The 16,856-nt window shown below is 42.4% G+C and overlaps 1 protein-coding gene across 2 annotated transcripts in view; it reads right to left on the bottom strand.

Moving 5' to 3' along the window:
• The window catches only part of SLC28A3 (solute carrier family 28 member 3), a 90,845-nt gene that overhangs the window by 38,021 nt on the left and 35,968 nt on the right, over window positions 1-16,856 (bottom strand). The window contains exon 3 of one of the 2 annotated variants that reach the window (XM_007969614.3): window positions 412-510. In XM_007969614.3, coding sequence (XP_007967805.3) covers window positions 412-510 — 99 coding nt within the window. Of the gene's footprint in view, window positions 1-411; window positions 511-16,856 lie in introns of those variants that run through there. The other variant, XM_073021466.1, reaches the window with a different exon arrangement.

Here is a 16,856-nt window from a genome sequence, read left to right as displayed (position 1 = left end):
TAGGACTGGTATAAAGCTACTAAGGAATGCTAGGGCATGATGGACACAGATTTAGAACCATAGAGAGCATTCCTCTTGTTTCTGTCGTTTACCTTAAACCTCAGGTGCTTTTGTCTAAGCCAATGCCTTTTTCCTTGAAATGGAGCTTGGAATTCCTAATAGGGAAGCGTCAGTGAAAACCTGTGTACGCTTCCCATCAGGGAACTCTGAGGACAGGCGGATAGAAACAAAATCTCTTCGTTTGGGCATGTGTGTTTTCTTTACGACTGTGCCCCACACACTTTAATTACCACTTAATCTGTTCCTCTGCATGCCAGCGGGGCGCCATGCTTTCTGTGCCCACTGTTCTCAGGTGCCTGTTGCACAGCGGTTGCCATGGCACCAGCGTCACGCACCACAGTCTTGCTGTACCTGTTTGGTGTTTGTGTGCTCCCTGCTTTGCACAGCTCTGCTCCTTACTGAGTTCTTGTTTCCTGGTGTGTTCTCGTTCTCAAGAAAGTTTTCTTCATTCTAAGAAAAAAGTACAGATTGAAAAAATAAAAAGTTACAGCCAAAAGACAGATGTTCTTTCATGAATAATACCTAGAAGAATTTGGAGGATGAGACAAGCAAAGAATAGGTGTTCAGGTGAAGCATCTGATTCAACAAACAGCTGATAAATCCTGGGCTTGTAAAGAAACAGATGATCGGCTGGGCACAGTGGTTCGTGCCTGTAATCCCAACACTATGGGAGGCTGAAGTGGGAGGGGAGACCAGCCTGGGCAAAATCTCGCATCTACTAAAAATATAAAAATTAGCTGGGCATGGTGTTGTGCACCTGTAATCCCAGCTACCTGGGAGGCTGAGGTGGGAGAATCGCTTGAGCCCCGGAGGTAGAGGTTGCAGTGAGCCGAGATCATGCCACTGCATTCCAGCTTGGGCGACAGAGCAAGACTCCACTTGAAAAAAAAAAAAAAAAAAAGAAAGAAAGTAAAGAAACAGATGACTTTTGCTTTGTTTTGTTCTGATACAAAGGTGGTCCGGTGGAAGAGAGGAATGAGGACAATTGCCCTTATCTAGGCCAGATAACTTTCCAATAGGCAAAGCTGGGACTGGGGGCAGGTTTCCACTCTCCTTTCTATCACATCACACTGATTTTCACCTTATAAAATGAAATAAAACGTGGTAAACCATAGGCTGGATAACCTTATTCTTAGACGTTAGATTTATGAAATGTTGAAACGGGTTTTATTTGGTTTAAAGCAATCTCTGGGAGTAATGATCACAAGAAAAATGCCCTTTGTGTGTGTGTGTGAGACTGTCTTGATTTTACTTTAAGGAACTGAATGAGATTTGCTCTCATAGGGCTGTTGGGACCCCTCAGCTGCTGTTTCCAGAAGTGACAGACACCAGACCTGTCTCCTGTCTCTTTTATCTTTTTGGGGTATTTAATATTTCTCCCATCTCATTTCAACTTGCCCTTTTCCAGAGTGAGGTAATGGATAAACGGTGTCAGGAAATGCCTTCTGTTAGCCCAAGTGCTATGACTGTGTCTTCAAAGACCAAGTGCATGACTTTGATTTTAACTTAGATCTCTGACTGGCCCCAGGAATCCAGCAAATATTGCAATTCTGAGTTGTATTGCATTTTCCACTTACAGAAACACAAGAATGAATAAACATGAAAAAAAGACAAAAACCTTACAGCACAAGATTCATGCATCAAAGTATTGTGCCATACTTCCTTTTTTGTTACAGTTGCTTATATTCTACAGGTCTTTGCATATAGCAGACACTAACAATTTTTTGAATTAATGACCTACAGTGATTTTAATGTTGCATTAGCACAGGAGTGTAGTACCCCTGGGTTCTTGGTATAAAAATACGGCATGGGCTAAGCATCGTGGCTCACGCCTGTAATCCCAGAACTTTGGGAGGCCAAGGCGGGCAGATCACGAGGTCAGGAGATTGAGACCATCCTGGCTAACGTGGTGAAACCCCGTCTCTACTAAAAATACAAAAATTAGCTGGGCGTGGTGGCATGTGCTTGTAATCCCAACTACCTGGGAAGCTGAGGCAGGAGAATTGCTTGAACCCAGGAGGTAGAGATTGCAGCGAGCTGAGATCGCACCACTCTACACTCCAGCCTGGGCGACAGAGCGAGACTCAGTCTCAAAACAAACAAACAAACAAACAAACAAAAGAGCATGAAAGGAAAAAATATACATAGTATGGGAAGATGACAGAATGTTGCTAATTGCTGAAGTTGGCTGACAGGTACCTAGAGAATCATTTTATTATTCTCCTACTTTGGTGGATGCTAAAATTTTCCTTAATAATAAGTTAAAAATAAAACCAAGCATAAGTTGGTGGAGTAACAGGACACAGGTCACTAAGGGGCTAGTCCTTAGGATCCCTACTGAGCAGGTCACATTCTGTCAAGCCTCAACTCCCTCATTCATACAACACAGTTTGGATTTGGAGTTCTTGTGGATCCTTCCGGAATCCTGATATTTTCCGAGATTCGGCTTCTTGACGTTGATTCCTCCTGCCCCCTGGTGGCAGGATCTGAAAATTACTGGTGGAATACAGGGATGGATCCTTCGTTTTTAAAGTTAATGAAAGTGGAAGGTGTGTGTGTGTTGAGGGATAGAGTGGGCACTTCTTCAAGTGGCAACAAGGGCACCTGTGGTTTTGTTTTTCACTGTGTAATAGTCTTATTTTTGCCGCTAGCAGAGTATACGCCTTGGCCTTTTAGTATTTTCTGGAAGAACAATGTCCCCCACTTGAGGATTCCCCACAGAATTAATGGGGTTATTGTGGATATTGACTGGTACCTGGAAAATGACCATTAAGACAACTGTCTTTCTACTTCTTTTCAAATTAGAGTCATGGGGCTGTGATATGGGGCCCCAGATAATGTCTTAGCCCATTGTTTCTTTCCATTTATTTAGCAACTCACATTACTATTCTTTCTTTTTTTTTTTTTTTTTTTTTTGAGACGGAGTCTCACTCTATCACCCAGGCTGGAGTAGAGTGGCCGGATCTCAGCTCACTGCAAGCTCCATCTCCCGGGTTTACGCCATTCTCCTGCCTCAGCCTCCCGAGTAGCTGGGACTACAGGCGCCCGCCACCTCGCCCGGCTGGTTTTTTGTATTTTTTTGGTAGAGACGGGGTTTCACCGTGTTAGCCAGGCTGGTCTCGATCTCCTGACCTCGTGATCCGCCCGTCTCGGCCTCCCAAAGTGCTGGGATTACAGGCTTGAGCCACCGCGCCCGGCCGCAACTCACATTACTAAATACCTTTGCACACTTAACACCCTACAACCATGACTGCATTCTCATGGTAAAATCTATCCCTCTGTTTAATGTGTAAGAAAGGTGAGGGAATTGTGTTGTGAGTATGTCTAGGCCGTTTACAGCTTACCACGTTTAATTTCTCTAGTTAACTTTAGTTGTTAGATGTGCTAAACGATGAGGGTCCTGATTGAGGCCCCTTTGAAGGGACAGCCTAGTAACCAGGAGTACATTGTGCCTGGGGTTTGTTTCCCACCATCTCTTTGATCTTGCACTTTCTGTGTGGCTATTATAGGGAGGCACAGATGGACAGAGGCATTTTCATTGTCTTCCTTTCATTCACTTTCTAAACCTATGATAACTTCTAGAACACTGGAGATTTCTAAAATTACTCCCCTTTCTATTTGTGGCATCCCTTTTCAAAGAATGTTAGTTGACACATGGTCACCTAGGCAAAAGGCTACACTTCCAAGCCTCCCTTGCAACTAGGTTCTGACAACGAAATGAAAGTAGAAAGGGTGCCCTGTGGGGGCAGCTCGGGGAATGTTCTGCTAGGGATGTGGCAGGTGCACTTGGTCCTTTTTGTCCTTTCCTCTGTCTTGCTGCCCAGGGTGAGGCTGATTCCAACTGAACCATGGATACAAGGCCTACATCCTTATGATGTCAAGGTGCTGAGTTGGGAGGAACGTGGGTCCCTGGAAACCTTGAGCAGGAGGCTCACCCCAGCTCTGTACCACCCACCTCATCTTTAGTGGGATGAAACTAACTTTTCCCTTGTTACTTTTGGTTTTTGCTTTTATTTTGCACCAAATGATACAGTATTTAGCAGATAGGAGACCCTGTGTAAAACTCTTATCTGGGCCTGGTGGCTTACACCTGTAATCCCAGCACTTTGGGATGCCAAGGCAGGCGGATCATGAGGTCAAGAGTTCATGACCAGCCTGGCCAATATGGTGACACCTTGTCTCTATGAAAAATACAAGAATTAGCCAGGCGTGGTGGTGCACGCCTGTAGTCCCAGCTACTTGGGAGGCTGAGGCAGAAGAATCGTTTGAACTGGGGAGGTGGAGGTTACAGTGAGCCAAGATCCTGCCACTGCACTCCACACTCTGTCAGCCGAGGTGACAGAGTGAGACTCTGTCTCAAAACAACAACAACAACAAAAACTCCAAGAAGCCTGTGAGGTGGGTACCATGATCCACATTTTCACAGACGAGGAAACTGAGGCAAAGATAAGTAAATCACTTGACTTGGGTTGTATAGCCCGAAATGGCTGGGGTAGGATCTCAACCCAGACTGTCCCTCCCCAGATCATCTTGTGCCTATAGACGGGTGATTCTTTGGGCCTGGCGAAAATCAAAAGACATAGTAGTCTGCCTAGGAATTAAATTCCTTTTGGAAATTAGGATTGGAAAGCCTGATTTGACCTCCAGATATTAAAAGGCAAAGGTAGAAATTATAGAAATGTTGAATTAGAGAAGCTTGTGGCCCCTTTTAGCTACACCTAGGCTCTGGTCATTTCTCAAGCCACAATAGTGGCCTTCCTGCCTTGTACGCTGGTTTTAAGTGGAATATATCCTTTGAGTAACATGGGTGGGGACTCCTGCCTCTGTGGATACATCTTGTCATCATGGCTGGTTTCACATTCTTCAGCCTCTCCACTGCACTGTGCTGTAATCACACAGCCTGGCTTCCATTTCTCAGTTCTTGTGGCAGGGGATTTTCTGCTGCAGAGGCACCACCATTGTGCTAGGAGAGCCTTTCTTCACTACAGAATTTGCTCTGGCCTGGTTGCTGTGACTGCATGAGTGGTCTTGCGCTCATTCAGTGGTCTTGCTTCTTGTGGGAATGGAGGCAGGACCTACCTAACAAAGTTGGGTGGCTCCGTCCAGTGGCACACATAGTAAGTACTCGTTGCCTATTAAGTTAATTTCATGGTTTAGTTTGCTTTTCGCTTGTTCTGGGGCATTTGCAGTCATGTCGTCCTCTATATTTGAACTTAGACTTATCAAAATCAACATCTGTTTGGTGAATCTGATCTCTCAAAATTGTTTGGGGTCATCCCCCACCTCAACTCTTTCTTTACTCTTACCATCTACCAATGTCAAATGTTTTAAGTCCCTTTCTCTAAATGTTATTCTTTGACTGCGTGGATTTTGGCTAGGAATGATTGCGTTTTCAAAGACTGTATTTTAGAAGTCTTTGATCTTTATCTATCGGTCTTGACTCACTTGGTTCATGTAACTTTCTGGCTCAAGTCTTGGGTGTGCATAATCCTTAGTGTGAGTTATGGGCACTAGCTTGGCCATTCCCCAGAGATGTTCTTGTTTCACCTGCCTGCCTGTGTGGGTTTAGAGGCCAGGTAAGGAGCAGCAGTACCTGTGGCAAGAGACACACTTGGGCAGCCTGGGGCTCACTGTTACCTCTTAATGCTGAGGGATCTTTAGATTGGGTGCAAGAAGTCAAGTCTCTGTATGTTGCTGTGAGTGGCTGTAACACTAGCAATGTCTATGGCTTCAGAACACTGTTAACATTCTCCCCTTGGGAACTTTGTGAGCCAGGAGGCAGAGGAAACCCCTATGTATGGGAATGTCAGGGAAAGGGGGGAGAGAGCGCTGTACCCGATGGAGAAAACTTAACGGAAGATTTATAATAAGAGTTTTAAGAAAGTTTAAATATGCGAGTACTCATAGAATATGGTTTCCAGGCCGGGCGCGGTGACTCACCCCTGTAATCCCAGCACTTTGGGAGGCTGAGGAGGGTGGATCACCTGAGGTCAGGAGTTCGAGACCAGCCTGACCAATATGATGAAACCCTGTCTCTACTAAAAATACAAAAACTAGCCGGGCGTGGTGGCAGGCGCCTATAATCCCACTTACTCGGGAGGCTGAGACAGGAGAATCTCTTGAACCTGGGAGGCGGAGGTTGCAGTGAGCTGAGATTATGCCATTGCACTCCAGCCTGGGCAATAAAAGTGAAACTCCATCTCAGAAAGAAAAAAAAAAAAAAAGAAGAAAAAAAAAGAATATGGTTTCCATGAACTTTCTTGAAGCAATTGCTAGAGGAAGAAGTCATACAAATGATAAATGGAGAAATTATGACAAAAAGAGGGTTAGTACATTTTGAATCTATTTCATAATAAAATCTAAGATGATTCCAGGGATTATGATTCTGGAACAAATTATAAACATTATATCCTCTGCCAGTGTAGAAAAAATGATTAGAAGGCTACTTGAAGGGGAAGGAAAAGAAAAGGTAGGAGGTAGGATAAGTAGGCCAATTTCCTACTTCAGGTCACGCTGGACCCTTTTCCCTACTGCAATAGTTTATTACTCACTGAAATCCGTCTTCACCACTTTAACGAGTGTTCAGCTTTATTTATCTATGACATTAACCACATCAAGAATAAGACCAAAAGGCCTGAGTTAAATTGTTCCAAATGCATGGAGGTATATTTTTATTTCTTTCTTAAATACGGTGTCTCCAGAGCTGGGGTCTAGTTAAAAGTCATCATGAACTGGGCGCGGGTGGCTCACACCTGTAATCCCAGCACTTTGGGGGGCTGAGGCAGGCGGATCACTTGGACTCAGGAGTTTGAGACCAGCTTGGGCAACATGGTGAAGCCTTGTCGCTCTATTTTTTAAAATAAAAATTTAAAAATTATTTTGTAAAAGGTCACAAATGCAGAATTGTCCACTCCAAGACACCATTACCCTTGGGGCTGCTGGGTGATCTTTCGCTCTTATTGTTGCTTTGATATTTGTGTTGATCGTTTGTGTTTGTTAGTGTGTGACTATTTCAAACTGGCTCTAGTTTCCCGTTACTGTTCCTTGCCTTTTACTGACTTAGGCTGATTTGTTTGAGCAGAGAAAGACACTGCCATAAGAACTTCCTATGCATTTGGGAGGGAGACAAGAGAAGTCTAAAGTCACCCGTGGTCCTGAGAGCAATGTGACCACGCCTTCACTCACGACTCTGCCAGCCACGGTGCTGTGCTTTCCCATACACGACATGACTTAACCCCTGACCCCCTTGAATGCTAATATTTGTACCTTTATTAGTTTTTTATTACCCTGCAGCCAATAATTCATAGATAAGTATCCTTTCTCCATCTTCTAGCTGTACTTTTTACTTATGTTTACTCTTGAACTCATTCCAGCCTGGCTTGCACTTTTTTGAGACAGAGTCTCACTCTGTTGCCCAGGCTGGAGTGCGGTGGCATGATCTTGGCTCACTGCAACCTCAACCTCCCGGGTCAAGTGATTCTCATGCCTCAGTCTCCTGAGCAGCTGGGACTACAGGCACATGCCACCACACCCTGCTCATTTTTTTCTTTTTGTATTTTTAGTAGATACAGGATTCTGCCATGTTGCTCAGGCTGGTCTCAAGCCCCTGGCCTCAAATAATCCACCTGCCTTCCCTCCCAAAGTGCTGGGATTATAGGCATGAGCCACCATGCCTGGTCTGGCCTGCACATTTACTACTCCTTGGAAATCGCCCTTGCCAAAGACAATGATTTCCACATCCCTAAATTCAGTTTTCATCATGCACCATAGACAACTTCCTCTTTAAAATGATCTGTCCCTGACTTTCGTGATATCACACTTTACTAGTTTTCTCCTTCCACTTAAACTGTTCCTCCTCCCTTTCCTGTGCTGTATCAGCCTTTTATACTTAACTCTGAATGTTACATGTGCTTCCCTGGGGCTCTGTCCGGCAAATATTTATTGCGCACTTACTATGGGACAGATACTGCTTTGGGTGTGGGGGATTGCATACTGGTCCCTATTCTCACGGAGTTTCGAAGAAAAGCTGTCGGCTAGGCATGGTGGCTCACACCTGTAATCCTAGCACTTTAGGAGGCCAAGGAGGGTGGAACACTTGAGGTCAGGAGTTTGAGACCAACCTGGCCAACATGGAGAAACCCCGTCTTTACTCGAAATACAAAAATTAGCCAGGCGTGCTGGCTCACGCCTGTAATCCCAGCGACTAGGGAGGCTGAGGAAGGAGAATCGCTTGAACCCAGGAGCAGAGGTTGCAGTGAGCTGATATCATGCCACTGCACTTCAGCCTGGGCGACAAGAGCAAGACTCCACCTCAAAAGAAAAAAAAAAGAAAGAAAGAAAGGAAGAAAGAAAGAAAAGCTTTCAACCATGAGTTACACAATTGATTACTTAATTATAGTTGTGATAAAAGACTACTAAAAAGTTGAAGATGCTACTTCTAGGAATTAATTGGAACAAAGTCCACTGTGTTTGAAGTTCTAAAGATGTGACCTGTTAAGTCACGGTGAACTGGAAATCTTCTCACCAGCACAACACCTTTCAGTAGATGAGAAAGAAGATGAACAAGGGTATAATCTCGTTGAATCTATCAGTTGAAACCAAGATTGTTCTTACTCTCATTTGCTTCTTTGATTTGTTTTTAATAGGCAAACTCCTAGTCTGTCTGAAGGGATCAACATTTAGACTGCAAGGTGATTATAGATTGTTTTTTGTTTATAAAAATGCTTTCACCAGGGGCACACTAGACCAACAGTGGGAAGTCTTTTTCCTTTAGGGTTTCTGATCCTCAAAATTTGTGAGATTAAGAAATTCTGGGCGTGGTGGCTTACGCCTATAATCCCAGCACTTTGGGAGGCCGAGTCACGAGTTCAGGAGTTCGAGACCAGCCTGGCAAACATGGTGAAACCCCATTTCTACTAAAAATACAAAAATTAACCGGGTGTGGTGGCGAGCGCCTGTAATCACAGCTACTCAGGAGGCTGTGGCAGGAGAATCGCTTGAACCCAAGAGGTGGAAGTTGCAGTGAGTTGAGATTGCACCACTGCACCCCAGCCTGGGAGACAGAGCGAGACTCTGTCTGAACAACAACAACAACAACAACAACAACAAAAAGAAAAAATATATACTACATATTATTTACAGCACAGAAAAAGATATGGAGAGGATAACAACACCTGTCTGTGAAGCAATTTGGTTAGAGTGGTCATGAAATGATTGACTTCTAAATTCAAGAGCAGGAAATATGGTTTCAGCTCTTTATTAAATTCTATTGTTAGAATAAGATAGAAGAAGAAGAAGAAGAGAGGGAGAGATAAAGGTAGTGGCAGGAGACATTGGACTTCATTAATGATACCATCATCTTGGAACATCTTGAATAGTCCCTAAGCTAATTCAAAGACATGTTTTGCTTCTGCTATCATTGGTTTATGCAGCACGTATCACAACTTGGGATCTTCCTTCATGTTCAATGAAATCGAACTCAAGTCTACATTTGGAAAAAAGTTACTTTTTGGTGATTTCTAAAATCACCTTGACCATCAAGCTCTTCTTTCCAAAGAGTGCTAAGTAAATAAATGTAAATTACTCAAATCAGAGACACAGAGAATGAGGCCCAGCGCAGTGGCTGATTGATGCCTGTAATCCCAGCACTTTGGGAGGCTGAGGTGGGAGGATCATTTGAGGTCAGGAGTTCCAGATCAGCCTGGACAACATGAAGAAACCCTGTTTTTATTAAAAATACAAAAATTAGCCCAGTGTGGTGGTGCATGCTTGTAATCCCAGCTACTTGGGAGACATGAGAATTGCTTGAGCCCAGGAGGGGGACATCACAGTGAACCAAAATTGTCCACTGCACTCCAGCCTGGGCAACAGAGCAAGACTCTGTCTCAAGAAAAAAGAAAAAAAGAAACAAAAAGAAAAAAAACCGAATGAATTCACAGTATATAAAACATTTAAGAAATGCATTTGACTAAATAGGAAACAGATCAGAATGACTCAAGATGCTAGAAAAATAACTTTAGAAAGTCCTTTGATGAGACAAGACAAGGGGAGCCAAGCTCTCCTGGGCTGGCAGGGACCTAAGGGATTTGAGGGTTTTTGTTTGTTTGTTTGTTTGTTTTTTAATTTATTTAAAAATTTTTTTTTATTTTACTGACATGATGACAACTCAGAGCGGCATGTTGGCAACTTCCACAGGCCTCACATAAATGAATTGCAGTATTTGCTATAGGAAGAGGCAGATTTTACATCTAGGTTTCAAGATATGATTTGGCCTGTACCAGCATCTGCAACTAAGTGGTTGATTAATAGCTGATATTTGAACATTTGCTAGGCACCAGTATATTACCTTAATTTCCCAGCAATTATATGATGTGGAGTATTAGTATTATTATACCTATAGGTATAGAGAAATAGATGAGTTGCCTAAATGGTGGGCCTGGAAAATCCAGGCAGACTGACTGAAGCCTCATCTCTTCACCTGAAGAACCTATGTTTTGTCATTTTTATGATTCAGTACGTCAATTTTTTTTTTTTTTTTTTGAGACAGAGTCTTACTCTGTCACCCAGGCTGGAGTGCAGTGGCCTGATATCAGCTTACCACAACCTCCAACTCCTGGGTTCAAGCAATTCTCCTGCCTCAGCCTCCCGAGTAGCTGGGACTACAGGCATGTGCCACTCTGCCCAGCTAATTTTTGTATTTTTAGTAGCGATAGGGTTTCATCATGTTGGCCAGGCTTGTCTCAAACTCCTGACCTTGTGATCCACCCGCTTCGGCCTCCCAAAGTGCTGGGATTACAGGTGTGAGCCACTGTGCCCAGCCCCAGTGCTTGATTTTTAACATCCCTCATCTATCACCCTCCCTTGACCTTCCCCACTGACATCCCCCACCCCTCCAAATCTGGCTTTTTTTAGAAGCTCATCACTTTCCTCCCTCTCCCATGTCCTCCTTAATGACAGGCCATTGATCTCTCGCCAAGGTCTAGGCCATGTACAGTACAGTCAGTGCTAGAAGCATTACAAGCTACCTCTCCTACCCACTCCTGTGCTTTCTCAATCCTTCCTCCCCTACTTCTTTCTTCCTCTTCTCTGACCTAAAGGACCTCATGCTTTGCGGGGGAACAAGGAAGTGATGATATGGGCCAACAGGAAGCCTAACATTTGCTGGCTCCGAAACCTGTCACTGTGAGAACCTTTGTCTCTCTATCCCCTCCTTGCTGGAGCCAGCACATCATGTAAATAGACCTGTGCTCGCCACTTGTTTTATCTGTATGGGTCAGACCCTTGATTAAGCAATTTTTCTTTCAAAGCTCCCTGGCTACACAAATCAGGCCAGTACTCTCTAACCAACTTCCTCCTTGCGACTATTTCTCAACTAATGGAGTCTGGTAGATGTGAAAATCAGGGTTCAGTACATTAAATTAGAAAAATAAAAAAGCTTTTTGCTGGGTGCGGTGACTCATACCTGTAATCCCAGCATTTTGGGAGGCCAAGGCGGGTGGATTCCTTGCGCTTAGGAGTTCAAGACCAGCCTGGGTAACGTGGTGAGACCCTGTCTCTACTAAAAATACAAAAATTAGCCAGGCATGGTGGCATGCACCTGTAGTCCCAGCTACTCAGGAGGCTGAGGTGGGAGGATTGCTTGAGCTCCAGAGGCGGAGGTTGCAGTGAGCTGAGATCACACCACTGCACTCCACCTCCAGCCTAGGTGACACAGTGAGACCCTGTCTCAAAACAAACAAACAAACAAACAAACAAACAAACAACAGTCTTAAAAGCTAGTGAAACTGTAAAGTGATGCGACTGAAAGGCAGGGATACTGACAGGGGACTAGGACCCATCACTCAATGACTGTGCAACTTCATAGATTGTGCTGTTCGGAACCTTTGGTATTCTGTCAGAATTGAGCAGGTCAGGAGAGTAAGGCAACTGGATCATTAAATAAGCAGATTTGCCTGTCTTGGCCCCTTTTGGACGATAGCTGACCCTCTCCCATGGTATAAAGCAACCTTGCCTCACATTAATGGCTTGCTTTAGGGCCATGTTTTATGGAAGAATGTTTACCATCACTTTAGTTACAACCCCTTATGAGGTTGCTGGCTAGTTTATTCTGGAATGTTCCTGAGTCCATATAATTTACAAATTTAGTTTTAAGCTTAACTTATCATTGGTTTTGGATTTGAGGGACCAAGATTTTGCAATCATTGAAGATCCCTGAGGTAAATCAGGAGAACTGGTGTCTATTCCTTTTTGCCTTTCTTTACTACTCTTTCTATCTCCCAGCTCGTGCGTCTCCTACCTTTTATTTTTTTTTTTTAAATGGAGTCCTAACTTGGAATCCTACCTTCCCATTCTGGGCCTTGATTTCTCCATATAATGTAACATGAAAAAAAAAAAAATAGTGCTTGACATGGTAGCTTGGGGAATTATATCTTTTGTGCCCCACCTAGTATTTTCCTTCCATCTAGCACAGAGCAGTGGCTCCATATACTTTGTTGAATGAATGAATGAAATAATAAAAGCATACAAAATAAATGTTCATTTGGAATATTTGGAAAATGGAGTGACTCCCTGACTGTCAAAGTAGGTGAGGTCACCTTTTGCCATGAATGGGACTTTTCACAGACTGTGCTGTGCTGGTTTGCCATTGTTTAATTAATTTTAACCAAACTAACTTTCTGTTTCCAGCTCCTAGCATAATGCCTGGCACAAGGTCAGAGCACAATAAATTTTTTGTTGAATCAGTAATTGCCATCCTTTATGTCAAAGAGTTTTGGCTTTCAGAGAAAATGTAAACAAAAACAAAGTTTTGAACCAGGATATTAGAAGGAAGATTGAGAAGTCTTCAGGTGCATTTCCTGGCTTCCTGACTCACCCATTCCTGGTAATCATCCCCTTCATTACTGAAAACTGACCGGTGACTCCTTAGGCAGGTGACTCAGCATTTTGCTAAGAAATCGCTATCTCCGGCTGGGCACAGTTAAATACCTAGTCCTTGTGTGGGGTAGAAGTAGCAGCTATTCAAAGATCCAGAATTGTGGCTTTGAGTGGAAATTGTATTGTGCTTTTGTCTGCCTATATCTGCAATCAAGTTCCAAACTTCTGTGGAATAATACAGATTTGGAGTTCATGCTTAATCATTTCTATTGTATGTAAAATTCCAGATACCCTCATCTTTGAATTTTTTTTTTTCTAATTTGATAAATAAGAGCTCAGTAAGCATCCTGGCCCAGCTTTTCCATTTAACATCAACAGTGTCTGAATGAGATGGTTCAGCAGGGATCACCATCATCATTTTAAAGTAATTAACTAGAGTGGAGGTTTTATCATCAGGAATAAAAAATAAAACTGGAGCCTATTGGTACCAAGGTTATCAAAAGAAAAATACAAAAACAAAACCCAGAGCTTGGGAACTAGTTTTGGTTCTATCCTAACTGAAGCAAGAGCATTTTTCTGAAACCTTCCTGCAACCTACTCTCTGAAGGTTGGGGATATGCTTGCAGGACACATTGCCTTGTGAACCAATTAAAGCCTGTGGCTTCATGGCTGAATCAGGGATTTTCCAATCATTCCTGACATGACATCCTTGTGGCAATCTGTCTAGCCTACAGATGGATTAAAAAAACAAAAAAAACCAAAAAACAAGTCTTACTCTCTAGTCAATCAAAACATAACACCTCAGGCTGGGTGTGGTGGCTCACACCTGTAATCCCAGCCCTTTGGGAGGCCAATGTGGGCAGATCACTTGAGGTCAGGAGTTTGAGACCAGCCTGGCCAACATGGTAAAACCCCATCTCTACTAAAAATACCAGAAATTTTAGCCGGGCATGGTGGTGCATGCCTGTAATCCCAGCTACTCAGGAGGCTGAGGCAGGAGAATCACTTGAACCCAGGAGGCGGAGGTTGCAGTGAGCCGAGATAGATTGCACCACTGCACTCCAGCCTGCGTGACAGAGCAAGACTCTGTCTCAAAAAACAAAAACAAAACCCCCTAAAAACATAGCACCTCAAAAGAACTCTCTTAAAATCAAGAGGGCAAAAATAAAATAAGATAAAATAAAATTAGGAGGGCATCTCTCTTGGGACACTTATGGTAGAAATAATACAGTCCAATCTCTTTCTCCTTTCCTTTTTCTGTGACGATTAGGTGCCTCAAGTTTTTCCCCAGTTTTGGTAAAAGACAGTAGAGATGGCTGTAATCTTGAAAACCTCAGTCCTTGTTCTACTCTTGACTGATTATCCAATGCATTCTAGTCTAGAAATGTGGCTGGTACCATTCACCACACTGACAAAACTGTCAAAATTACTTTTTCAGAACTCTGAAAAAAAAAAAAAAAAGACTTGCAGCACTCCAGAGAATGCTTTTCAAATAAAATGACTCAGAATCTCAGAACATCATGCTTTGTGGTGTCTTAAATTATCCTAGTTCTGTTTCCCTCTCCACAGACTCATGATAGCCTCAACAACCCTGAAATCATGAAAACTAGCAGTCTAGCCATTTTGAAGGGGGTAAAACGAGATTGGAGTTACCCAAAGTCCAACTCTCAGATAACTGCCATTATCTGATCTATTTTGAAGTTCCTTAGAAAATCCTCTGTGTCTTGGCTGGGGGCGGTGGCTCATGCCTGTAATCCCAGCACTTTGGGAGGCTGAGGCAGGTGAATCACCTGCGGTCAGGAGTTTGAGACCAGCCTGACCAATATGGTGAAACTCCATCTTTACAAAAAATACAAAAATTAGGCGGGTGTGGTGGCAGGCACCTGTAATCCCAGCTTCTCGGGAGGCTGAAACAGGAGAATTGTTTAAACCTGGGAGGTGGAGGTTGCAGTGAATCAAGATCATGCCACTGCACTTTAGCCTGGGTGACAGAGCGAGACTCTGTCTAAAAATGAAAAACAAAAAACAAAAAAACAAAAATTAGCCAGGCACGGTGACATGTGCCTGTAGTCCCAGCTAATCAGGAGGCTGAGGTGAGAGGATTGCTTGAGCTCCAGAGGTTGAGGGTTCAGGGAGCCACACACGACTGTCCTACTGCACTCCAGCCTGGGTGACAGAACGAGACCCTATGTCCAACAAACAAACAAACAAACCAAAATAAAACAAAACCCCATGATCCAAATATATGCTGTCTAAAGGAGACATACTTTGCATTCAGAGACCTAAATAGGTTGAAAGAAAAGGATGGGGAAGATACAGCATGCGAATAGTAACCAAAGAGAGCTTGAGTGGCAATAATATCAGCTGAAATAGGTTTTAAGACAACAATTGTTATTAGAGACAAAAGACATTTTAAAATGGCAAAAGGGTCAATTTATCAAAGAGCTATTTTAACATATATGTACATAATAAAAGAGCTCTAAAACACATGAAGCAAAAACTGACAGAATTCATGGGAGAAGTAGACAGTTCATCAATAGCTGGCTATTTCATTACCCCATCTTCAGTAATGAATAGAACTAGAGAGATGGTCAGTAAGAAAATAGAAGAATTGAACAGTGGTATATAAACCAACTAGACCTTATAGACATATACAGAACACTCCACCAACAGAAGTAGAATACACATTCTTCTCAAGGGCACATAGAACATTCTCCAGGCTAGATCACATGTTAGGCCCAAACAAATCTTAATAAATTTAAAAATATTGAAAGATAATGTATCTTCCCCAACCATAATCTGGGGGAAACTTAGAAATTATGTGGAAATTAAGCACACTCCTAAATAACCAATGGATTAAAGAAGAAATCATAAGGGAAGTTAGAAAATAGTTTGATAAGAGTTAAAATGCAGCCTGGGTGACAGAGTGAGAGTCTGTCTTATAAAAAAAAATTAATACAAATAAAGCTCAGGGTGAGACTCTGTCTCATGAAAAAAAGAAGAAGAAAGAAAAATAAAGCTGAGCACAGTGATGCATGCCTGTAGTCCCAGCTACTTGGAAGGGTGGGGTGGGTGAATTGCTTGCACCCAGGAGTTTGAGGCCAGCCTAAGCAACATAGCGTGATCCTCATCACAAATAAATAAATAACAAAAATGAAAATATACCAAAATTTATAAATATGGCTAAAGTAGTGCCTACAGGGAATTTTATAATTGTAATTGTTTATATTATCAAGAAGTAAGATCTCAAATCAATAACCCAATCTTTTACTGTAACAAACTAGGAAAAGAACAACAAACGAAACCCAAAGTTAGCAGAAGGAAAGAAATGAAGATTATAGTGGAGACAAATGAAATAAAGACTAGAAAAACAAAAGAGAGAATCAATGAAACCAAAAGTTGGTTCTTAACATACTTAAAAAGGGGGAAAAAGAAAGCTCAAAAAACGAATAACAAGTGAAGAGATTGAATTATTAACCACAAACTTCCCAACAAGGAAACATCCAGGAAAAAGAAACCAAGAAAAAAAAAAGAGAAGACAAATAACTAAACTCATGAATGAAAGAGGAGATGTTACTACTGATATTACAGAAATAAATGTCAAGTTGTTGCTTTAATTTTTTGGCATAAATCTGGTGGTCAGGTCCTTAAAGAGGAAGGATAACCAGATTTGTGTGTGTGTATGAACTCCAAAAGCAAAAACATATAGCTTACGTGAGTGATCCAATAGAGTAATCACCAGCGATAAGTAGTTACTGAGTACTTGAAATGGGACTAATATGACTAAGGACCTGAATTTAATTTTAACTAGTTTAAATTTAAATTTAAAACTGAACATTAGATCCATGTATTGAAAAACACTTAAGCATGTTTGGAACAACTTGTTTATGAATCTACTTTTTACAACTATACATTTTATGGAA

The sequence above is a fragment of the Chlorocebus sabaeus genome, chromosome 12 (assembly GCF_047675955.1).
Source record: "Chlorocebus sabaeus isolate Y175 chromosome 12, mChlSab1.0.hap1, whole genome shotgun sequence".
NCBI lineage: Eukaryota > Metazoa > Chordata > Mammalia > Primates > Cercopithecidae > Chlorocebus > Chlorocebus sabaeus.
Note: the sequence above shows the minus strand (reverse complement) of the source record. Positions and strands in the feature narration are given on the sequence as shown.